This window comes from Cetorhinus maximus, chromosome 22, assembly GCF_964194155.1.
Source record: "Cetorhinus maximus chromosome 22, sCetMax3.hap1.1, whole genome shotgun sequence".
Classification (NCBI taxonomy): Eukaryota; Metazoa; Chordata; class Chondrichthyes; order Lamniformes; family Cetorhinidae; genus Cetorhinus; species Cetorhinus maximus.
Window position 1 is genome coordinate 67,820,204 of NC_135900.1, and position 25,410 is coordinate 67,845,613.

The 25,410-nt window shown below is 42.7% G+C and overlaps 1 protein-coding gene across 1 annotated transcript in view; it reads right to left on the bottom strand.

Moving 5' to 3' along the window:
• The window catches only part of cntn1b (contactin 1b), a 595,565-nt gene that overhangs the window by 492,605 nt on the left and 77,550 nt on the right, over nucleotides 1-25,410 (bottom strand). Inside the window, exon 2 of the mRNA XM_078568473.1 lies at nucleotides 10,771-10,908. Within this exon, the coding sequence (XP_078424599.1) occupies nucleotides 10,771-10,825 (55 nt within the window). The 5' untranslated portion in view covers nucleotides 10,826-10,908. The remainder of the gene's footprint in view (nucleotides 1-10,770; nucleotides 10,909-25,410) is intronic.

Sequence of the window (25,410 nt, forward strand, 5' to 3'; positions counted from 1 at the left end):
CCAACCGTTCAAAATGGCTGCTCGGATGTCAGATTTTAAGTCCAAGGGGAGATGGGTGGGAGGGATATAGGGATTAGAGGTCAGGGCGGGTAACTCGGGAAGAACTGAGGTGGATGCCAGGTGCAGAGGCAGGCTGGGCAGAGGGCTGCCTCAGGGCTCTGGAGGTGTCTATTTTTAAAAGAATATGAAACATCCCTCCAGCCGCACTCCCACACATTCCCCATGCCCCATCCATGCCAACTCATGTCACCTCATATTCCCATAACCCTTCATATCCTGCAAGTCAGCTATGCCCCTCCACCTGCCCCACGGCCCTTTATAGCCCCTGTTCCAACTTAATGTCAACTCATTCCAATCCATGGACCCCCATCCACCACCTTGCACCTACCATGCCAACTCACCTAGGATCCACCATGGGCAAACCTCAGGACGCATGCAGAAATGAGGTAAAATAAAGTTCTCTTAAGATAAAGTTCAAGGGATCTATTGCAGACTTCACTATATTGAAAAAACCTCATTCATAAATACCTAGTTACAACATTTGCATTCCTTCAGCTAAGTGAAGCCATATAACAATAAACATTTCATTCAAGCACACAATCCCTTCTAACAACAAGCATTGAAAATCATAGTCCTACATCAAAGAGTCTATAACCACTTGTGGCTGTCTATCAAGCTCTGAAATGGCAGGCACCCTACTGTGATAATTGATGGTTGTGAAATCAGTCATGTAGCACATAGTAGTGGAAGCCCACAGCTTATGTCAAAAGACAGAGTAAAATAGCAGCAATAAGAGCATGGAAAGTGGGGAGAGTTCATTTTAAAAAGAGCGGGCAGACTTCAATTAAAAAAGAGCGGGGAGAGTTCATTTTATAAGAGTGGGGAGAGTTCATTGAAAAAGAGTGGGGAGAGTTCATTGAAAAAGAGTGGGGAGAGTTCATTTAAAAAGAGTGGGGGGAGTTCATTTAAAAAGAGCAGGGAGAGTTCATGTGAGACCAACGCAGAGTGACATCACGAACCACAATGTGACACGAATGCAGGGAAAGCAGCTGATTGGTGAGTAGGATTGGTGAGTATCTCTAATCTTTAAAGTAAAAGTAAGGTCTTTAGTTTGTGTTTAGGTCTCTAGTCTTTTTTTTCTTTTTCTTAAAAATAGCTTGTTAAGCATAACATTGATACTTGTGTAAAAAAATTAATTAAAGTAAAGTTTAAAGAACGGGGGTTCTTCAAGAGTAAAAAGCAGGGATACTAGAGGAATTAATTAATAAATTAAATCAAATACGATAGTGATGGCAGGACGGGTGATGTGTTGCTGCTGCAGCATGTGGGAGCTGCTGGGCGCCAAGGTGATCCAGAGTGAACACATCTGTAGTAAATGTTTGCAGCCCGAGGAACTTTGGGTCCGAGTTGAGAAGCTGGAGTCCGAGCTGCAGACATTGCGCCACATCAGGGAGGGGGGAAGTTACCAGGACACTTTGCTCCAGGACGAGGTCACACCCCTTAGATTAGTTCATTCCAATTTGGTCTGTGATCAGGGCCAGGAGGGTGTGACTGCAGGTGAGGCAGGTATGGGAATCTGGGGGTAGCATTCGAGGAGCTTCAGCCCCTGCAATTGTCCAACAGTTACAAGATTCTTGCAAGCTGTGTGGGCAAGAGCAGGGAATGCAGGGAGGATGAGCAAACTGACCATGGTCCGGTGAGCCATTTAAGTGGGGGGAGGAAATACGAATGTAGTAGTGGTGAGGGACAGTATAATTAGGGGGATAGATACTGTTCTCTGCAGCCATGAGCATGAGTCCCGAAGGTTGTGTTGCCTGTCCGGTGCCAGGGTTAAGGACATCTCTCTCAGGACTAGAGAGGAACTTGGAGTGGGAGGTGAGGGATCCAATTGTTGTCATCCACGTTGGTACCAGCGACATTGACAGGACTAGAAAGGAGATACAGCTGGAAGAATTTGAATAGTTTGGAGCTAAATTAAAAAACAGAACTTCCAAGGTAATAATCTCGGGATTACTACCCGAGCCATGGGCAAACTGGCATAGGGTAAATAAAGTCAAGGAGTTAAATGTGTGGCCCAAAGATTGGTGTGGGAGGAATGGGTTTCAGTTCATGGGGCACTGGCACCAGTACTGGGTAGATTACTGGGTAGAACATTAACTGTTCCAGTGGGACAGACTTCACTTAAACCATGCTGAGCCCAGTGTCCTGGCGAATCAAATAACTAAGGCTATAGAAAGGGCTTTAAACTAAATGGAGGGAGGGTTCCAGAGAGGGGATACGTAGGGTTACAAAGCAAAAGGATATGGCAGCATTGCAGGGCAGCTATTTAGATAATGATACCCAGAGTGTGACAGGGAGGGACAGAATGCACAAATGTTTTTAAAAAGCAGCAAATAGGGTCAAAGCGGGAAAAATAGTGAAAAGGCAAAATGAATGGCTCTTTACTTAAATGCATGTTGTATCGGAACGAGATAAATGAATTAACGGCACAAATAGCTAATATTAGTTAATAGTTATGATCTTATAGCCATTACGGAGACATGGTTACAAGGAGATCAAAGCTGGGAACTAAATATTCAGGGGTATGTGACTTTTTGAAAGGACAGGCAGGAAGGAAAGAGCGGTGGGGTAGCTTTGTTAGTACGAGATGGAATAAGTACAATAGTAAGAAATGATCTTGGATCAAAAGATGTAGAATCCATATGGGTGGAGGTAAGAAATAACCAGGGGAAGAAGACACTGGTGGGAGTAGTCTCTAGGTCCCCTAACAGTAGCTGTACTGTAGGACAGAAAATAAATCAGGAGATAATGAGGGCATGTAAAGAAGGCAGTGCATTAATCATGGGTGACTTTAATCTTTATGTAGATTGGGAAAACCAAATTGGCAGAGATAACCACGAGCAAGAATTCATAGTGTATTCAGGACAGTTTCCTAGAACAATATGTTGTGGATCCAACCAGTGATCAGGCTATTTTGGATCTGGTAATGTGTAAAGAGGCAGGTTTAAGAAATGATCTCAGAATAAAAGATCCCCTAGGAAACAGTGACCATAACATGGTATAATTTAGCATTCAGTTTGAGAGTGAGAAACTTGGGTTGGAAACAACTGTGCTAAACTTAAATAAGGGTAATTACAAAGGAATGAGGGCAGAGTTGGTTGGAGTGGACTGGGATAGGATTTTAGCAGAAAAGACAGTTGATGAACAAAGGCAGACATTGAAGAAAATAATTCATGACTCACAACAAAGATACATCCCAGAGAGGAAGAAGGATTGTAGGAAGGAGATAAACCAATGATGGTTAACCAAGGAAGTTAAGGATAGTACAAATTGAAAGACAACACATACAATGTGTCAAAGATTAATGGTAAACTGGAGGATTGGGAAAGTTTTAAAAACCAACAAAAGATGACCAAAAAAATAATGAAGAGGAAGAAAATAAACTTAGAGGGCAAATTAAAAAGTAATTTAAAAAAGGACAGTAAGAGCTTCTTTAAATATATAAAAAGGAAAAGAGACGAATCCGACATCATCGTGCGTCAACTTGGTATTCCGAAATGTCAACGGCCTATTAAGGCCATTAAGAAAGTAATTAACCTTGTTAAGAATGCTGCCGTAAGGTTGGCGGGCCTACCAAGCGGCCTTCGCGTTTTTCAGGAAACCTCATCAACGGGCGGATAAATAAATACTTTCCAAACTTCACAAACATGTCCCAGCTCATGTGACACTCTCACATGAGGGGACATGTTTAAGTAAATTTTTACCTCATTTATTTAAATGTTTTATAATCTATTCTAATCTCACCGAGGCATCTCCGTGCCTCAGGGAGATTTCTGCACCATTTCATGCGCATGCGCGAAAGAGCGCAGGCCCCGACTCTCCCTCCTCCTCCCCGCCCGCACAGATAGCGCTAAGCTCTTCTGGCCGTGCGTTACGCTGGGCGGGTCTTAATTGGCCCAACTGCGCAAAATGGCGGCGGCCCACCCCTGCACACTGACCGGAAGATTCAGCCCATGATCGCTAGTTCCTACTTAATCGCGCCCGCCCCCGCCCAGCCCACCTGCCATAGGAAAAATTCTCCCCCATGAGTGTGAAAAAATAAACAGCAAATTTAGATCAGATACAGAAAGAACTTCTTTGTACAGAGGGGTAAATGTGGGGAATGGTAAGACACAAATGTTATGGATGCTCCAAACACTTTGTTCTTCATAGAGTACAAACCTGAACAGAAAGTGGATGCTAGGCTGTGGGAGGCAGTGGCACGGTGGTATTGTCACTGGACTAGGATTCCGGGGACCCAGGGTAATGGCCCAGGCTTGAATTCCACCGTGGCCGATGGTGAAATTTGAATTCAGTAAAAATCTGGAATTAAGAGTCTGATGATAACCGCAAAACCATTGCTGATTGTTGTAAAAACACATCTGGTTCACTAATGTCCTTTAGGGAAGGAAATCTGCTGTCCTTACCTGGTCTGGCCTATGTGTGATTCCAGACCCACAGCAATGTGGTTGACTCTTAAATGCCCTCTGAACAAGGGCAATTAGGGATGGGCAATAAATGCTGGCCTAGCCAGCAACGCCCAGATCCCATGAACAAATGGAAAAAAGTTTGAAAATTAGGTGGTTGTGCATCGGTGGCCTAATCGGTGGCCTAAATGGCCTTTTTCTAGTTGTGTTCCATAGGAATTGGGTTGAACAATCACCAAGTGGAAAAAAGTTCAGCAGTTTTGGTGGCCTCCAGAAATGTTTTCTCACCTCGATCAAGTTCACTGATGATATCGAAACCCTCATTTTAGTGCACACATTATGTAGAAGATTAGCAATGGTGCAGGCGTAGCAACAGAACAATTAACTTTGGCAGTGATCCTTAATCATTCTCAGGTGAACAATGGGCACACACAGATGTCAGACAACTTATTTCAACAAGCTCTCTCACCAGCCATCTCAACTCATCCCACATTCCTACTATGTCAACAAAACACACTATCCCCAGGCACCAACGTTAACCAGGATGTGCAGCACAGAACAGTTCAGACACAGACTGAGGAACTCAGTTTTCCTACCTTCTGTCAAAAACATCTGAACCAAAACTGACCCAAATTCAGGGATCTATCAGATTACCCTGATTCAGGCCAGTTCAGAACATTGCTTTAGATTTGCCGGATCCTTGTGGATCTAAAATAATCAATTGTAATCTTGCCTGGTGATGTTACACAGATACCCACAATCACAGATTGAAAGCCACCAGTATTTCCTGATCAGACTTTGGGCAGAGGTTCCTTGTGGACAAAATGCCCATCTGCAGCCATCAAAAGGACAAACTTTTTGGCCAAGGGTAGCTAAGATACTGAATTAATGATTGAACCGCATGGATGTGAAGATGCTACCATGTCATCAAAAAGAATTATTCACCCACAAAGTCACGCTTCCACATGCTCACTAACTTCTGAAATCAACCATGTGCAGTTTACAGAAGCATTAAACAGCAAGAGGCATGGGCACCTGTTAATTACTCACAGACAGTAGAAATATCACATAGCATTGCCATCTGTTCAACATCTTACACAGCGTATTCTATTCTTTACAGACACAAGAGAGAAAAGGTCATCAATATCATCAATAAATCAAACACGTTTCTTCTAACCCAAGGCAACTTCCCTTGATCAGATGCCCAGTAGGCAAAAGTCAAATAGGCGCATAAGCAATATCTCCTCTACACTGAGCCACAAGATCATCTTCAGTCCAACGTTCCAGATCCATACTGTCTTTTTACATGAAGGTTACACAGAATTCAACGATTTAGTCCATTTTATACAGGATTTTGGGACCTGGTAAGTACTACCCAAGCAGTTGCGTTGTGTTGCAGGTTGAAAATGGCAGACACCCCCTGACAGTGGAGTAGGCCTCTGTGTATATATATATTTTTTAATTCATTCACGGGATGTGGGCTTTGCTGGCTGGGCCATTTATTGCCCATCCCTAGTTGCCCTTGTGCTGATATAGATGAACGATAACCTCAGTAAACAACTGTTTCGGTAAAAGCACAAGCAAGCAACGTGAGCAATTTGTGCAAAAAATGTGTCAGGACTCACCAAGTATGTGATTGTATGCCAAATGCATTATTTTCACTGCTTGCATGGTAAGTGGTAGATAGAAAGAGACTGCTACAATAAATGATGGCACAGAATGTGAATAAGAACATTATCTTCCCAAAACATTCTTTTAAACCTTTTATCTTTTGGTTTACAAACAAGTTACATGGGAATGTATCATCGCTAAACTGCGTTTTAAGGCACCCTAAGTTGCAAGCTTCAATATATTTCCTTAACGGGGAACAGGGATTGAGAAATATCTTGCAATCTGGTCAGACTGATGAGCCTTTATGAAAGGGATCATAAGTAGCACCATCTCCATCTTGTCTCCAAGTAAACAGGGCACCCTTTTCACCACCAAAAGAGCACTTTTCCTCACTGTGTTCAAGGGCTGACTTAAGAGCAGCAGGTTACTACTTAGGCCTACAATGTTACAGAAAGCCAATGTTAATAAAAACAAGCCACTGAACTACTCTTCATGCCTCTATCACAGTATACATATACCGCAGTATACATGCACATTAATGCTTGGTTGGTAAAGATGGGTTGTGCTTTTCACAATTATCAACTCCACTGTTAGTTCAATAACTTGGTAACATATGCCAACTGTCTTCTGGCAACAGGGGAAGAATCTAAGATTCACTCTTCTCCTCAAATAAAGTCTTCAGGTAGCTACACTAGTATTAAGAATGGAGAATGTTCCTGACAATTGATTTTGATCCTGAAATTTGGCATTGCCAACTGCTAGCTTGTTAAGTGTTTTAACCACTGTGGTAAACCTGCTCAGTTCAACATAACCCGACACAGTTCCTCTGCTATATGAAATATTTTTGCACTTCTTGCATTAATATTCCACTCATTGGTGGGAAGGTACTATTTAAATGGTACAATAATTGTTAATGACTGCCAATCAAACTTTCCTTGCCCAGAAAACAAACAATGAAAAGTTTTACTTATTCAGATTGTGAATTATTTTTGGAATTTTTTAAAATATCATGTTTTAAATTTAAATGATCTTTTCCCCTTACTTTTCCTGTAACTTTTTTTTCTCTCTAATCAGTCTTTCTTTCCCTCTTTTTACTTGTTTCTACATTTGATTTGAGACTGAATTCACCCACTCCAATTCACCCTCCTTCTTAATCTTTCCTCTTATTTTCCTAATCCTTTAGTGAACAAGGTGCATTGTTTGTGCTATTGTTGACCAAGGTCTCAGGTGCCCTGTTGCTCTGACAGCTGTTGCTAGATTGTACTCCTAGAAACCTTGAGGACAAAAGACGTTAAAACCTAAACCTGCACAAACAAGTCTAACTAATTGTGGCACACAAGATGCCCAACTCCAGCAATATCTGAGCCTTACATTTTTGAAAATATTTTCAGTGTTTCTGCACACCACAATCAGCAATATTTGCCAATAATAGCTTACACATCATTGGCTGGAATGATGGATCTGCACTTAGTTTCAAAACTCAGCAACACTGTACAGCCAGGGACAAAAATAAACCTTTTTAACTTAAACACAATGCAGGACTAGCAGCTTCTCTTTACATGGGCATCTTCTGGGTTGAGTTGAGTGACAGGAGAAATTCTCTGCCATGTTTGCGATGGGCTATCCTAGGTTTTATTTGCTGATATTTGCTTTAATGTTTTGAACATGGAGTATTAATGTTAGGTTTGTTCTATGGTCAAGTTGAATCTATCAGTTAATCATCAGCATGTGGGATTGTCTACTTGAGTAATTCATGCTTGGTACAACTTTATATATATTTGGCTAAAGATAAGTGACAGACAATTCTACTCAGTGAATGTCAATGCATATTAATGTTAAACATCATTACATTTTGGGTCCGGGGCGCTAGAATTCAAGTTCTCTTTGAACACAGAGAGCATGTAAGAGAGGATATGACTCTCCATGGGACTTCCGAAGATTTTGCAATGTGTAATAACAAGAACATTGGGAGCTCAGGAACATGCTCACCCCCAAAAAAGCATTTTTCCAATAAAGCTGTCATGAATAAACAATGCAAAGTGCAGAAGCACCATTTAACATTCAGTCACTTCCAACTGTTGAAATTCATCGAAGGGAGAGACTCATGTACTGAGCATGCATGTGCAAAGGTGAACCAACATTTATGAAAAGGGCAGGTGCAATGCAAACTGTCCTGCTTTAATCAACTTTACGTTCTTCCAGATGAGCCCAGAAATCTCCCTAGAAATGAGTCACTCCTGGAAAATATTACCACATGGATTTTCCAAGTTATAAGTTTGCTTTGATCCTTAAAATATTAGTCATTATATAAATTGTGCTATCAGTTTATCAGCTGACTAGTTAATGTACAAAGCCCAGTTTCATTTTTACATGGACATTACAGTAAGGACAAATACATTAAGATTGGATGTTCTCACGTGTCATGCTGGTATACAAATATTCCTCCTTCTTCGGAAACAAAAGGACAGCAGTTTAAAGTGTTAGCATATCAATAAAATACCCAAAAGACTAAAATCTTCTGGGACTATAGGCTCACATAATGCGACAGTGTGCATGATAATTATAATTACTTTTGACAGACACGGGATATATTTCATTAAGATTAATAAAGCAACAAATAAGTGTTAGCTGATGTTGAAGACCTAGACAAATTGGCACTGAAATCATAAACGCACCAAGTGTGATCTTTTTCATTAACTCTTCATTCTTATTTCTTCTTTAGATTAAGTCTTGCAACATCTAACTTGAATCTCAGATTGCAATTTCCTGAGCAGTTGTGACTTCCAACCTCCTCATCCACACCTACTCCACCGCCCCCCCCCACCATCATCTTTTGATGTGTCACACACTTCATTATCTAGCAACTAAACACTCATAGCATGGCACCAGCTGTCTCTGCATCTCCACAAGAATTTTTAAAAGGAAATCCAAATTTACAAGATAACAGTGAATCGAGTAAAGGTAGATCGCTCCATTTAGGGGTTACATGGCTAAGAAATTATTTGAGAAATTACAACTTGGAGACGTTCAACAGGAAGCAACATGGGATACAACTGGCTGTATGCAAATCTGTATCGAGACTTCTCTTAATGTAATGGGCTTGGCTGCTGCTTAACGCAGGCTCCATGGAGAACACCTCTGGCTTCAGCCAGTGGCATTCTTATTCTGAAAGAGAGTTGGGAATGGCAGGCTGACAAACATCGAGGTCACATCACAACAGGAACAAGCAAGGAGTAAGCAGAATGCTTTGCATAGAAACAGATGGATCCTTGGCTTTATTGCGCCTGCACGTTTTGAGCTCAAACAGCCACCCCACAATGCACTGTGTGTTATGAACAACCAAAGGGCAACACTTGTTTAGTCAAATATGTCAATGGCATCTGGACCAGCCTCAATACCAACAAACATAGTTTTGCCTTACACTGAATTTAGATTCCATTTACCATCTACACATCACTGTAACACACATACATAACAATAAATGCTTCCAATCATTTAAAGGATTTCTATAGTTCAGAGTCTAACCTTGGGTCAGTGAGGGGATAGCAACAATGTTCAGCAGGACCCAACATATCATCCACTAGGCATTAAATAGCCAACTGTATGTCATCCATCCAAAACTTTACATTTTTTGCACTGACACGGTAATATTTAATTTCTGCCTTTGGTTAGCTCCGTACAATTAGATAAACCTGGGCATTAATCATTAAGGGCACTGATGCAATTTGGAAGGTGAGTCAAGAATAAACTGCATCCATCTTAACTTTAACTTAAATTCACTTCATGGTCTTCTTTCTGCCTTAAAGTAAATGCAAGAATTACCCTTCAGTGAAGTGACCCTGTGAAGGAAAAACGTGGCATTAAGGAATGATATCCCAGCAATTGTTTTGCTAAACATTTTCAAAATTCAGTGAGTAGGTGCTGGCCTGAAGATGACAGCTGGGAATGAAGTAACAGATTCACAAAACCTTCAAAGCGTCAGCTGGTGATGCTGATGATCTGCCTGGTTTCAGCTCCTGTCAGATTGAACCTTACAGCTTTGCAAGACTTGACGCATCTTTGCATCCATAATTGATGTATACTTTGTACTAGCATACAACGGCAGTAAGAAATAAATTACCACCTTTCCACTTTGCAACATTCTTCAAAGGACTATGCTGCATGGTCATCAGGGAATCGAGTTATTTTTTGAGCTGGTCTATGCAAAGTTATACTGGACCATTACATCATGGAAGGACTTGGAAAACTCTAGGATATATGTGTAAGCAAGGTGGATGTTCAAGCCGTCAGTCAGACATCAAGATATCAATCCAACAAGCTTCATAAAAGGATTACTTTCATACGTATTGTACCAAGCTCTTGTTAGAGAATTTTAATGTGAAATGGTGGACTGGCCACAAAGCTCACAGGAACTCAAATAGAGAGGTATATGAAGGTGAGGTTTTATGATAACTTCAGTGCTTTTTCTTTTCGTTTCAACTGACTATTGCCCATCGGCATCGAAGATCACGCATTCACTCATCTTCAGGCTTCAAAACTGCCGTGATTACCCATAGACAGAAGCTGTAGGTGCAAAAGATTAATCTTTCATGAAAATTCAGTGCTGACCTTGAAGTGCTTTGCATCTGAAATCATGCCAAGGGGAGCAGCAGAAAACCCTTCACGTCGGTGTCACGCCCAACGGTCAACTTACCTGCCAAGCAGCAAATGAATGACAATGCAAAAAAATGACTCAACAGGGACCACATTCTCAGCTCCAGATCAAAGAGGATGGCATGAATTTCCAAGGGGATAATGTCCTGTTGCCTTGGTTATTAATTCACCAGTATGCCTGCAAAATAAAGAGCAAGAAGTAAGCACCGATATTGTCACAGGTCTAATTCACCAGTTTAACTATAAAATGACACAAGTTATTCTAAATAGCAGCAGAATCAAAGAAAAGTCACAATGATTAAAAGGCTATTTGATCCATTCAATCTCATCCCTCTCATAAAAAATCCATCCTTACAGCATATCAACTCTCCCTTTGGAACCCATCTCAACAGTACATCAATCATCCCATCACAGCCCATTCCTACTGTACATCAAGGCCAGAATTTTGACTTCAGCGTGCGGGGGCGGGCTTGGCACGCCAACGCGTAAGATGACATGCGGTGACACCGGGTGTGCGTCCCTAAAAGATGGCGCGTATCATTTAGGTACTATGTTCGGCGGACACGCGCCAGAGGCAGCTGCACGCCCACTGAACTGTCAACAGTCTATTAAGGCCATTGAAAAACCAATTAAAGTAGTTATGAACGCTGCCCATCCAACCTTGAGGTTGGCAGGCAGGCCAAGAGCCTAAGCGGCCTTCGCGTTTTTCAGGAAACCTTATCCACGGGCGAGATGAGGTTTCCTGAAGGTTTTATTAAATAAATAAATCAATCAATTTTGCACAATTCATACACATGACACTGTCTAAATAATTTTTAACATTATTATTTATGAACTTTTATTATGTACATAATCTCCCTGAGGCAGCTCGGTGCCTCAAGGAGATTTCTGTGCTCTTTCACGTACATACACAAAAGAGCACTGGCCCCGACTCTCCCTCCTCCCCCCGCCCGCACAGGTAGCGCTGAGCGTTACCAGCCGTGCATCACGCTGGGTGGGCCTTAATTGGCCCACCCACGTAAAATGGCGACGTGCAGTCGATCGCGGGTGGCAATCGGCTCCGCGCCTGCCCGCTCCCAACCAGCCCGCCTGACAAGCAGAAAACTCTCCCCCAGCTTTTTCACTGAAGCCCACCTCTACAATATATCAATTTTCACCTTGCCTCCCATCTTTACTCCACATCAGTTGTCCCATCGAAACCCATCCCAACAGTACATGAACTCTCATAACAGAATCACAGAAACTTTACAGTGCAGAAGGAGGCCATTCGGCCCATCAAGTCTGCACTGGCTCTCTGAAAGAGCATTCCACCTAGTCCCACTCCCTGCCTTATCCCCATAACCTTGTACATTATTTCTTTTCAGGTAGCAATCCTTTTGCTCTTTTGAAGCAAATCTTTTGAATACCTTGATCAAACTTGTCTCCACCACACTTTCAGGAAGTTCATTCCAGACTTTGACCACTCTCTGGGTGAAAAAAAAATTTACTCACGTCACATTTGCTCCTTTTGCCCATTATTTTGAATCTGTGCCCTGTAGTTCTTGATGTCCTCTTGAGTGGGAACAGTTTCTCACTTTTTATCCTGTCCATACCCCTCAGAATTTTGAATACCTCTATCAAGTCTCCTCTCAGCCTTCTTTTCTCCAGGGAAAACAGTCCCAACCTCTCCAATCTATCCTCATAGCTACAGTTCTTCATCCCTGGAATCATTCTTATGAATCTTCTCCGTACTTTCTCCAATGCCTTCACATCCTTCCCAATATGGCACCCACAACTGGACGCAGTACTCCAAATGAGGCCTAACTAGTGTTTTATACAAGTTCAACTTGACCTCCTTATTCTTGTGCTCAATGGCCCTCTTAATAAAATCTAAGATGCTATATGCTTTACTAACTGCTCTCTCAACATGCCCTGCTGCCTTCAATGACCTATGTACATAAACACAAGGTCCCTCTGTTCCTGAACCACCTTTAGAGAATCTCCCTTTATTTTATACTGTCTCTACATATGCCTCCTGCCAAAATGAATCACCTCACACTTCTCTGTATTGAACTTCATCTGTCACTTGTCTTCCAAATCCACCAACATGTTTATGTCTTTTTGAAGGTCAAGACTATCCTCATCACAGTTGACAACGTTTCCAATCTTTGTATCATCTGCAAATTATAAATCATTCCCTGTACACCACAGTCTAGGTCATTAATATATATCAGGAAGAGCAAGGATCCCAAAACTGACCCCTGGGGAGCTCCACTACAAACCTTCCTCCAATCTGAAAAGCAACCATTTATCACTACTGCCTGTTTCCTGTCACTCAGCCAATTTCTTATCCAAGTACCTACTTTCCCTTTTATTCCAAAACCAAGAATTTTCTGCACAAGTCTGTTGCATGGCACTGTATCAAATGCCTTTTGAAAATCCATAAACACCACATCAAGAGTGTTTCCCTTAACAACCTTCTCTGTTACCTCCTCAAAAAACTCCAGCAAGTTAGTTGAACATGATTTTTCCTCAATGAATCCATGCTGGTTTTCCTTAATTATCCTGCACTTGTCTAAAAGTGGCTATTGATTTTATTCCAAACTAGAGTTTCCAGGAGTTTTCCTACCGCTGAAGTCAAACTGATCTACAGTTGCCAGAAAATGGAAACCAAAAAGTACGAAAATCCTTCCGACAGGACATCTTCCCCCATTAAGTTTATCCCTCCTGTAAATGCAATCTCCCATTGCAACCAAACCCTCTACAGCTTAACTCTTTCATCCTGCGAAAGTGCTTGTAATTCCAGGATCATCCTGGAGTGCAAAAATAACCCCCTGGTTCTTTTTTCTACTCCAAACAAACTAAACTCTCCTCTCCTCACTCTTCCACCCTCACCATCAAGTGCGAGAATCTCATAACCTTCTTTGTCACTAGGGGCAGGATTTTTCGCTGAGCAGGTGGGCGCACGCCCAACCCGCTCGAGGGTAAAATGACGGGCGATGATGTCGGACGAGCGTCCCGACGTCATCGTGCACTCGTGCAATATTTCGGTGGGCGGGCACGCGCGGGAGTTTGCAGTGCATCCGCCAACAATTAATAGGCCTATTAAGGCCATTAAAGTACTAACAGAGTTCAATCTTTCACTGCCCATTGAACTTTACAGTCAGCAGGCAGGCAAATTGGCCAGGCAGCCTTTGGAGTTTTTATGAAACCTCATCCACGGGCAGGATGAGGTTTCCAACTGGAATTAAAAATAAAAATGTTGTGATGTCATTTACAATATGTCCCTGCTCGTGTGACAGGGTCACATGAAGGGACATGTTTTTAACATTTGTAAGTTCTTTATTTTTGATTGTAAAAATTATCAGCTCCTTCACCCGCGTGCATGAATAAATTTCCGTGCTCGCCCTCCTCCCGCCTCCACCCCGGCAGCGCTCATCGTTGTAGCGTGCGTTTCATGCAGACTGGTCGTTAATTACCCAGCCAGTGTGAAATTGATCGTGGTCGGCGGTGGGCTATGTGACTTCTCCCGGGCCCGCCCGCCGCTCATACCCAACGAGGTAAAAGTCCTGCCTTAGGATTTAGACCATCTGCTGCTGTCACTCCCCTCTCTTCTCCCGGTCCATCGGCCCAAATTTCCTCTAAAGCTCTCCCTGCCCTACCCCTGAACTCGCATCTTACACAAGTTTCTCTCCCATCTCCTTTCATGTCCTCTCGAAGTTCGTGAGACCCACCTCCTGCTCCCTCGACCCTATTCTCAATAAACTGCTGACCTCCCAGCTTCCCTTAAGATAAAAGCAAAATATTGCGGATGCTGGAAATCTGAAACAAAAACATCATTGAGTCATCCGGACTCGAAACGTTAACTGTGTTCCTCTCCGCAGATGCTGTCAGACCTGCTGAGTCTTTCCAGCTATTTTTGTTTTTGTCCCAACTTCCCTTTCTGGCTCCCCACGCTATTAACAGTTCACTCTCCTCAACTACAGTCTCCTTTAAGTCTACTGTTGTGGTCACTTTGACAAACGGACCACAGGAGTCTCAGGTACAGGTCACGATCGTTTATTCGAGCAATTGCAAGGGGAGAACCATCTCAATGCAGCTTGAGATAGCACTCTGCTAAATTACAAGTGTTCAACATATTTATACATTATCGGTCATGTACAAGAACAGTTTCCAGATTCCAATCTCGTCAACATATAGGTTTACATTAAACAGACATCTCTGGTAACAGGTACATGCATTGTATGTCCCTATTTTTCACCCAGGCAGAGACCTTCCCTACTACCTAAACTAGGACCACTTGTTCTTCCCCTATCTGTTGAAGAGCACACTTAATCTTAGTTGTTATTGCCAATGCTCTGACTGCAGTCCGGTTCCCAAGGCCTTTCTGTTGTTTGCAGGCCCTAAGGCTGTGCAAGGTTCATCTGGTAACCTTTAACTGCCAATGTGCTTCGTAGCCCTGGATGCCTGGAGATTTTAAGTAATTCATTCCTTTTCAATAAATTCTCCCTTACCATAAATTCTTACTTTCTTCCCCCTATCACTACCATCATCATCCCTCTCCTAAAATAAAAAGAACCCTTAGCCACTCTCTCTTTGCAAACTACCACCCCAACTCCAACCTCCCTTTCCTCACAACATTCCTTGAACATGTTGTCACCTCCCAAATCCATGCCCATTTTTCCTGCAACTTGAGTATCTTGAATGCATTCCTGCCCAGCTTTTACCCTCCATAATCTTGAGATCATCCAAACTTCTGGTGTCCATCTCCTTACTCACACCAAATCCCATTCATCCATCATCCCTGTGCTCACTGACCTATACTGGCTCCTGGTTAAGCAATACCTCAATTTTAAAATTCTCAGCTTTGTTTTCAAATCCCTCCTTGGTCCCTCTCTTCCTCAGTTCTGTCATCTCCAGCTCTACAGCCGTCCGAAATAACTGCACTCAGCTAATTCTGGCTTCTTGATTTGGCGTTCCCAAATTTCTTCATGTCACCATTGGCAGCTGTGCCAAGTTCTGCAATTCTCTTCCTAAACTTATCCACCTCTCTTTCCTCCTTTAAGATGCTCCTGAAAACCTTTTTGTGCTTTGACCAAGCTTTTGGACATCTGCCAATGCTCCTGTGAAGTGCATTGGGATGTTTCTCTGCATTAGAGATGCCAGATAAGTAAAAACAGAACACAGGAACTAAACAATAGGAATAGGAGTTTACCATTCTGCTTTTGGAGCTTGCTCTGCCATTCAATAAGATCACATCGACACCATTGTATTTTATTCCCATATCCCTTGTTTCCTTTCATCTATCAATCTCTGACTTGAATATATTCAACAACTGAGCATCGAGAGTAGGAGAATCCCATAGACTCACAATCCTTTGGGTAAAGAAATTTCTCCTCATCTCAGTTCTAAATGGCTGGCGCCTTATTCTAAAAATATCACCCCAAGTTCTTGACACCTGCCAGGTGAAACATTCTACTAGCATCTACTCTGTCAAACCACTTACTCATCTTACATGTTTCATTCTGCTAAATTTTAACAATATTGGTTTGGTCTACTCAATCTCTTATGGGGAGGGGGTGGCATAGCGATATTGTCACTGGACTAATATTCCAGAGACCCAGGGTAATGCTCTCAGGACCCGGGGTTGAATACCACCACGGCAGCTGGTGGAATTTAAATTCAATTAAAAAAAATTTGGAATTAGAATTCTAATTGTTAATTGTTGTAAAAACCCACCAGGTTCACAAGTGCCCTTTAGGGTAGGAAATCTGGCCTATGTGTGACTCCAGACCCACAGCAATGTGGTTGACTCTTAAATGCCCTTGAACAAGAGCAATTAGGGATGGGTAATAAATGCCAGTCTGGCCAGTGACACCCACATCCCATGAACGAATTTTTAAAAAGTACCCTCATTGAAGGAATCAGCCTAGTGAACCTTCATTGCTCCAAGGCAAGTGTATCCTTCCTTAGACTAAAACAGCAGAGTGTGGTGGTCTCACCAAGGCCTTATATAACTGTAGTAAGATTTCTTTACTATTATTCTCTAATCCCTTTGCAATAAAGGCTGACATACCATTTAACTTCATAATTGCTTGCTGTACCTTCAAGTTAACTGTCTGTGATTTGTGTACAAGGATACCCAGGTCCCTCTGAACACCAACAATTCCCAGTCTCTCTTAAACAAATATTCCCCTTCTCTTTTCCTTTGAAAGTGGAAACTTCATCCTTCTCCATGTTATATTTCATCTGCCATATTGTTGCTCACTCATTCAACCTGTCTGTATCCCTTTGCAGCTTCTGTACATTCTCGTCATAGCTTACTTACCCACCTAACTGTACATCGTCAACAAACTTGGATATGTTGCACTTGCTCCTCTCATTTAAGTCAGTCCTTCCATGAATAGTGGGGTAACGTTTATTAACTTCCAGTCCTTGGGGACCATTCTAAGTCTATGTAATTCTGGAAGATGAAAACCAATACATCCACTCTCTCTGTAGTTACCTTTTAAAATCAAGATGTAGGTCATCAGGTCCAGGGGATTTGTCATCTTTTGGTCCTATTAATTTCTCCGGTGCTATTTATACTGATTTCTTTTTAAGTTCCTCGTTCTCATTAGACATTTCGTTCCCCACTATTTTGGGATTTCTTTGGAAAGTGTGAATTTCCATTCAGCGAGGGTGATGGCTTCGAAGGCTGACACACTGGCAATTCAGCATTACCAGCTGGCAATCCAGTCTGCCGGCACGTTCCCTCCTCCAGCCTATTTTGAGGGAAGCGACTTCAGGGGCGTAGAGTCAGTTAGCCAATTAATGTGCCTACTGAGGTACGCTTCACACGCCATCTGGAATTTTCCAGACAGCATATGGGCACCCCCGCTGAGGTTGAAGCCCATCGGGTGAATGGAGGCAATCTCCTAGCAGCAGGATGGGGCATCAGCAATGCCTCATTTAATACCACCCACCATGCACAGCCACAGCTGCCAGGGGGCCACAGGGCACCCCCTCTACATTGCTGGCCTGGCAGCTGAGGTCACACTTCTTAAATGTGTACAGTCTTCAGAGGGCATTTCCCTCGTTCTCCTAACCCCATCAGCCTCTCCCGCCTCTCCCACCTTTCCCAGTGGGGCTGCCGGCTGACAAGAGCCTTGGTTGCTCCAGTTAACTCTTCTGACTGTGGAGCCCCTCTGCCCTCCTTGGGGAGGGTTTCCAAAAACAGCCTCTTAGTTGGCCGCTTCCCTGAAAGTCTCCCTCTGTGGTTCCAATTTACTTCAGGGTCCCACCATCAGCATTTCTGTGTTATTGGCTCACATTTCATCCCAAAGATATAATCAGGGCCTGGGGTTGAAAATCCAGCCTAAACTATCATCTTAATGCCTCCACCGTTTTCTTATTCCCCATCACAATTTCTCCTATCTCTGTCTTTCATTTACTTTTGTTAATTTCTTCCCTTTTACATACCTATAGAAATTTTGCAGTCTGTTTTTATGCCTCTTTCTAGTTTACTCTCATTTTCTCTTCCTACTTTATCAATGCTTTGGTCATTCTTTGCTGAATTCTAAAACCTTCCAATCCTCAGGCTTACTACTCCTTTTGTCAATATTATAAATGTCTCCCTTTAATCTCATAAATCTTTAACTTGTTGTTAGCCCATAAATTTGTTGATCATACAATTTGTTGTTCATTTTATTACAACACCTAACTATTTTAATGACCTCTCTGCTTCATGCCTGTCAGGTTATCTGAACATTTCACAATATTACATCTGCAAAAGACAGAACCACTCATGGTTAAGAAATACTGTCTTTAGGAATATTATAGGAACTATCAGGCATTGCATTGTAAACCCTTAGCAGGAGGTTGTATGCTTTCTGTTTCTGACTCCAATCAGAAAAAAAAATCTTTCATAGCAGCCAAGGGCTGAGGCAAAAGAAAAATGTACACATCCTAGAACAGGGAGTCTTTAGCGTTAAGTAAACTAAAAAGCGAGCTCGAGCTAAGTGATGGACAGGGGTGGTGACCATCCTGACCAGACCTGGGAAGATGGAGGAAGATGGAGGGGAGTGCTCCCTAACACTTGGCTGGAGAGCAGAATGCTGCCATCACAAGCTACTTAGTTCAACACGCTCTGTGCTAAATGTCTGTTCATCCCCTGTGTTATGACGTGGCAGATGATGTGTACCAGGCGGACCAAATCCGCAAGGGAAACTTGGTCACGCTATCATAATGGTTTTTCAATTGGCATTTTTTTTACAAGATGTGTGCACTGAATTCAGAAGTAACGAGTCCACCAATCTCAATTTAAAATCTGAGAGATTTAAAAAATTACAATAAAATACTTATTAACAAAATAAAAGATTTCAAGCACATACATAAGACTACAATTACTACCATAACAACTCCTAAAATTCCTAATTAACCTGACTCCCAGTTACACACCTCCTTTAAGGCAATAGTCCAAAATAGATTTTGGATTTAAAATGACACCAGCAAGTTAACACAATACCCACTTGACAGTGGAATTCCAAATGGCTTCCCCAACTTCAGTCATTTTACATTGCAGGGTTATGCACAAATGGCTGGAGGCTTCTTGAAGGCAGTTTCACACACTCCTGTCAGGTCTTACATGGCCCTCTCCACATAGCTTTTCATTCTCCTTTATATATGCTTCTCTCTCTTTAATATGTAAATTCTATTGTTCCATATGTCTTTGAAATTGTATCTTCCTCATAATATAAACACTTTCATGTTGCCAATATTGTCAGTAACCTTTCGGAAAAATAAACACACTCCTTAGACTTGCTTATCTGACTAGTTGTAAACAGACTAACATCCCTTTGAAACTCAAACAATCCCTTCACTTATCTAAAAATACAAATCCCCTTCACACCTTACATGCTAAGCCAGCATCCATGTTTACTCATTAGCATGTCAAGCACACTTCTATACTTAGCTTCTTCTGATGATTTCAAGCTTGCAGTCTACTTGACTCCAAATGTAATTAAATCACACAGGCAGAGCCACCGATACTTACATCCATAACCCTACTTAGCAATAAAGCAGAAAAATATTATGAAAATTATTATACCTCCGCCACATCTGGGATCAGTGAACCACTTTTAGCTGTCACAGGATATATACTTTTCCTGCCTACTTAACTAATGTATCACATCTAAACTATTGCATCTTAATAAACCTTACTAAGCTACCTTAAAATGACTTAAAACACTCGACTGCCTATCTTACGTGTCTGTTGCTCCCGATCTCAAAATCTTATAAATTAGAGTAACTAATTTTTTGTCTAAAAGCAAATCAAGCCAAAGACTTAGGGACTTGAAATCACACGTTGGGTTAATAGTTATAAATTCTTAATTCTTTCACCATGATATTCTTATCCACTACAGTGGGAACTTTCAGCAATTTAATAAGTGGTCCTCTGCTAAAAATAGTAGCAAGATGAATGTGCAAAGCCTTGTGTCTATTATTTTACAGTGTAATTTCAAGCTGTGGGTGTGAGAATGTCTACCGTATTTTAATACCTGTGCTTTCATTAAATTCACTGATGAGCAAAATGATTTGGATCATCAACTTAATTTTATGCGATGCTGTCTCACACATTTGCCTAATTATAAGTAAGGATTACTGCAGTCAATTTTAATTTCTGATTTAAAACGCCAGTGTAATTTTTCTTCTTGCAAGTTTTAGTTTCAGTTTTTAGAAAGGGGAGAAAATTTGTAGGGAATAAATGGGCTCTAAAATAACTCAGGCAAATTTGGAGATCAGCTGGAAAACAAAGCTGTTTGAAGAATATTAAAAGGCAATGAAACAGGCAGGTAACAGGTCACTTCAACAACAACCCAAAATTGTTCACACCTTTCATGGGCACCACCTTTTTAAAAAAAAATTGAAGGACCTCTGTTTGTCGTTGCGGCTCCACAGCCACTTACCGCCACTGTAATAAGACCATAAGACCATAAGACATAGGAGCAGAAATTAGGCCATTCGGCCCATCGAGTCTGCTCCGCCATTCAATCATGGCTGATAAGTTTCTCAACCCCATTCTCCCGCCTTCTCCCCGTAACCTTTGATCCCCTTACCAATCAAGAACCTAATCTGGGGGACCTGTAATGGTGAGGGAATAGAAACTGTCGGAGTTTACACACAGTGGGCAAGCTGGGTGGGTAGCTATCGCAAACTTGATTTTAGTAAAGAACATCATAGTGTGTGTATATCCTGATTCAGCCATCAGTTCATACCATCCTCAAGGGACTGTCTTTGGCCCATATCCAAGTTCAAACCTCATGTTTCATAGCACCATAGGAATTGTTACACAAGATAGTTGTGTGAAACAATGATAATGGAGGTGCTGACTAATCAGCTCAAACAGTATCTACTGATTAGACTACAACAGACCCAGACATGAGACGAGGAAACCTAAATAGCGTAAAGCTTTGGGAACCATCAATTCAAAGTCATTTTTTTCCTCCCAAGCCTGCTACATCTGCCATAATTATTCATATACTGTAACCCAAACTGTCATTGCTAGAAAGAAATCTACCTAATCTTATCTGCGGGGAGGTGATGGTGTAGTATTGTCGCTGCACTAGTGATCAAGAGGCCCAAGATAATGCTCTGGGGACCCGGATTCGAATCCCACCACGGCAGATGGTGAAATTTGAATTCAATAAAAATCTGGAATTAAGAGGTCTAATGATGACCATGAAACCATTGTCGATTGTTGTAAAAACCCATCTGGTTCACTAATGCCCTTTAGGGGAGGAAATCTGCTGTCCTTACCTGGGCTGGCTTACATGTGACTCCAGACCCATTGCAATATGATTGACTCTTAAATGCCCTCTGAACAAGGGCAATTAGGGAATGGCAATAAATGCTGGCCTAGCCAGTGACATCCACATCCCATGAACGAATAAAAAAAAGCATTTCCTATCACATTCGGGTAGACTTTCTGCTTTGCACACCTCTAGGGAGTGGGGATGATGCACTGCATGTGATTGCTGCTCCTGATCGTGCAGGTTGGCTTGTTATTAACTATTCGCTTGAAGCTGGGAGTGTGGAACATGCACTTTGTTGCTGCAACCATTTAAAGGGAAGTTCAGCCACTGAATTAAAATTTCTGTGGCAGCAAACGGGGTACCTAGAGAAATCAGAACACCGCTGAAGAGCACTGCCTTGCCTGGCATTCTCGGACCCATCTCAGATAAAGCAGCACTGTATCATGGACAGTAAGTAATGACCAGAGTCAGAGTCAGTGCTGTCTCTAATACGACCAACCCCCAACCTGTCCCAGCAATGCAATTCCTACCCTTCGATACTTAAAGCTTAGGATATTTGAAACTATGGATGAGCCTTTTGGAAACAAATGATAACTGGTAATATTCCCAAGATATTTGACGAATAAAGGCAAGGTTTATGATGACGTATTGCCAGTGCAATCTTCTGCCGCCCTGCCAGAGAAGGTTTGAGTCTTTATGATGTTGCATTCGGCATATTTTGCACCAATCTACAATTTCATCCAATTGGGTTTTCTACTAATAGCGGCAATCCACACAAACCATCACCAGAGCCCCTCCCGCTCTCCTGCCCTACCAGCATTAACATGGCACTAATCCGTCAACAGGGGAAAATAGGAGGCCTCACATTAATGCAGCATTGATATGTTTCTGAGGATGAGATTCAGCTGAGATTTCAGGTTTAAAATAAAGAATGACCCACGTATCAGCTGCCCCATGAATTGCATCAGCTCATCACAGTACGGTAATTTTGACGTTAGCGTAGGCTGGAGGCCCGAGAGAGCAGAGTGGGAGACAGGAATGCTGACAGCGGGGATCGGGAGACTGAGAACTTAAGAGGGGTTTCCAATCAATAACTTACATATGGGGCAGAATTTTACGTCCCGCGGGTGGGCGCGTGCCCGACCCGATCAGGCGCAAACTAGCTCACAGCGATGTTGGGTGCGTATCCTGACATCATCACACACCCACGTGGTATATTGGTCGGCGGGAGTCAGCAATGCATCCACCAATAATTAAGAGGCCCATTAAGGCCATTAATGTATTAATTAAGTGCGATTTTTCGCTGCCCGTCCAACATTAAGGTTGGCGGGTGGGCGAATCAGCCAGGCGGCCTTTGGATTTTTGAAGAAGCCTTGTCCACGGGCAGGATGAGGTTTCCGACTTTAATTTTAAACATTAAAAATGTTTTGACAGGATTTTTATAATCTATGTGTTCACGTTAGGGGGTCTGATGTGTGGACATTTTTTCTTCCATTTCCAAATCTCTATTTCATGGCTTAAACTTCTTCAGCTCCCTGAGGCAGCTCTTTGCCTCCGGAGAGCTTTCATTGCTCCCCTGCAGACTTCAGCACTCGCTCTCCTCCCGCCCCTCCACCCCTTTCAGCGCGCGATTCATGCTGGCTGGCCATTAATTGGCCAGCGTGAAATTGTGTACAGGCCCGTTTCCCAGCCGCTCCCGGGCCCACCCACCGCGCCCACCCAACGACCCGAAAACCCTGCCCGTGCTCTTACCCACACCTGCAACAAATCCAGGGAAAGCAAATGTAACTGGAGTTTAACTTATAGGGCTGGGTTTAACACCCACCGCCCCACACCCACCCTCCCCCCAACCACCACCCCACCTACCGAGTGTGTTTTCAGCATGTAAAATACCAGGGGTGGTGAGCCCAGCATCTTCCGGCCCATCCCACCCCACCTCCCCCGAACTGTTTCCCCATAATATGGTAAGTGAGCAGGCATTGAAATCAGCATCCCTACGGCCATTCAAAAATAAACAATTAACAGTTGGATGACCTCGCTACCCAGCCAATTGACCCAAATAATACAATGCCTATGCTACAATATGGTTAGACATAGGCAGGCCTTTTTCTAAGCAAACTGCTTAAAAGGCGGGAAGGAAGGAGGGGTCCATCCTTTGGTGGGGCAGGGCAGTGTGGAGGGGTGGGTGGGTGTCCTGTGCACATCGGAGCAGCCCCCAAGGTGTTGCCATGCACACACCCCCCCCTCTTTGTTCCTCCAAAACCTAACCCCCATCCTCTCTCACCCCCTTCCCTAGGCTCTCAATCCTACCCCATCCAAAACCCTAGACTTGCTCTCTCCAATGACCACGTCCTCTGCATTTGTGGGCCTGTTTGCAGTCCTGGCAACTGATTGACTAGGAGCTCTCGATGGTGGGGCTTCCTCCCACTGAGGGTCGGAAGTCCCACTCTCACCTCACTCATGTTGCCCGCAGTACATTATTGCTGCAGGGCTGACTTGTTTCATGTGGGTTGGCTGGAATGTGACATTTCACCTGGGGGCATACAGCCCCACCCGTCCCCACCCCCCATAAAATTCAACCCAGAGTCTGAGGGTGCTGTTCTACTGTATAAGGGAGCTGAAATTGAATGGAGAGTTGACTTATACTCTCAATCCCACTGTAACCACCATTCCAATGCTGACATCATCGGGTCATGGCAGTAATGACCTGTTAGGTATCCAAGCTCCGGCGAATAGGGATTATCATACTTCAAAAAAGTCCCATCACTGGGGAACAGGAATGTTACATTGACCAGGCTAGTATTTGCTTGACTATAGGGGGTTAATAAGTAATCTAATGGAGGTATCAAAGATCATTGAAGTATTTGGAGTGGTAGAGAGAGAGAAACTATTTCGTCTGGTGAGGCAGTCCAGAACCAAAGGCCATGACCTTAAAGTTAGAACGAGGCTGTTCAATGGTAATGTCAGGAAGCATGTCTTCACACAAAGTGGAGTGGAAATCTGGAACTTGCCAGAAAATTGGGCCTAAGTCAATTAAAAATTCAAAAGTGACCTCGATAGATTTCTGTTAGGTAAGGGTATCACAGGGTATGGAACTAAGGCAGGTCGTTGGCGTTAAGACACAGATTAGCCAAGATCTAATTAAATGGTAGAACAGGCTTGAAGGGCTGAATGGCCTACTCCTGTTCCTATAACCACCTTACGTCAAAGTGGTTCTATGTCTGTGTGAAGTGCCCAAGTGTTCAGGGTTTTTCACTGTCAGAGTTTTGAGTGCACTAGAGTCAAATTGCTGATGGCTGTTACACTCACATCCATTGCATGAAGGTGCTGGAATTGCAGTATAAACACCTACCCTTTAGATTACTACATTCCTTGTATATTCTGTAATGTTGTCCCAGTCTGGCTGCTGCTGAATTCCTAATTACTGTGTAATTTATTTGGCATTCATTTGCACACCAGTGACTACTCAGTGCATGACAACCATTTTAATTTACAATCAATAATTCCACTTTCTATTCCGATTTCAGAGGATCTGAGTCAGTTGATGTCTAACAAACTCATTGTGCGATTTAGCTGGAGCTCAGCAACATCCAGATCTGGTTAATCTGACAGCTGTTAATTAAATACTGCCCGAGGTGGGAAGACGAGACGGCGAAAAGCTGATTGGGTTACTACTGGCAATAACTTCCCTTTCTAAAGCAATTAAACAACACCAATGACAACAACACTCAAGCTTTGCTACATCGCCTACAGCCACCTGCAATACAACAGGAAGCCAGGATACCATCATTTGGAAAAATTCTCAATGGAGAATGTGTAAATCTAGTTTGCAATTAAGTTTATTAATCAGACAGGGGACTACAGTCAGGTCCTTGCATTTTTGAACCAGTGCAAGCCATGGTCGTAAA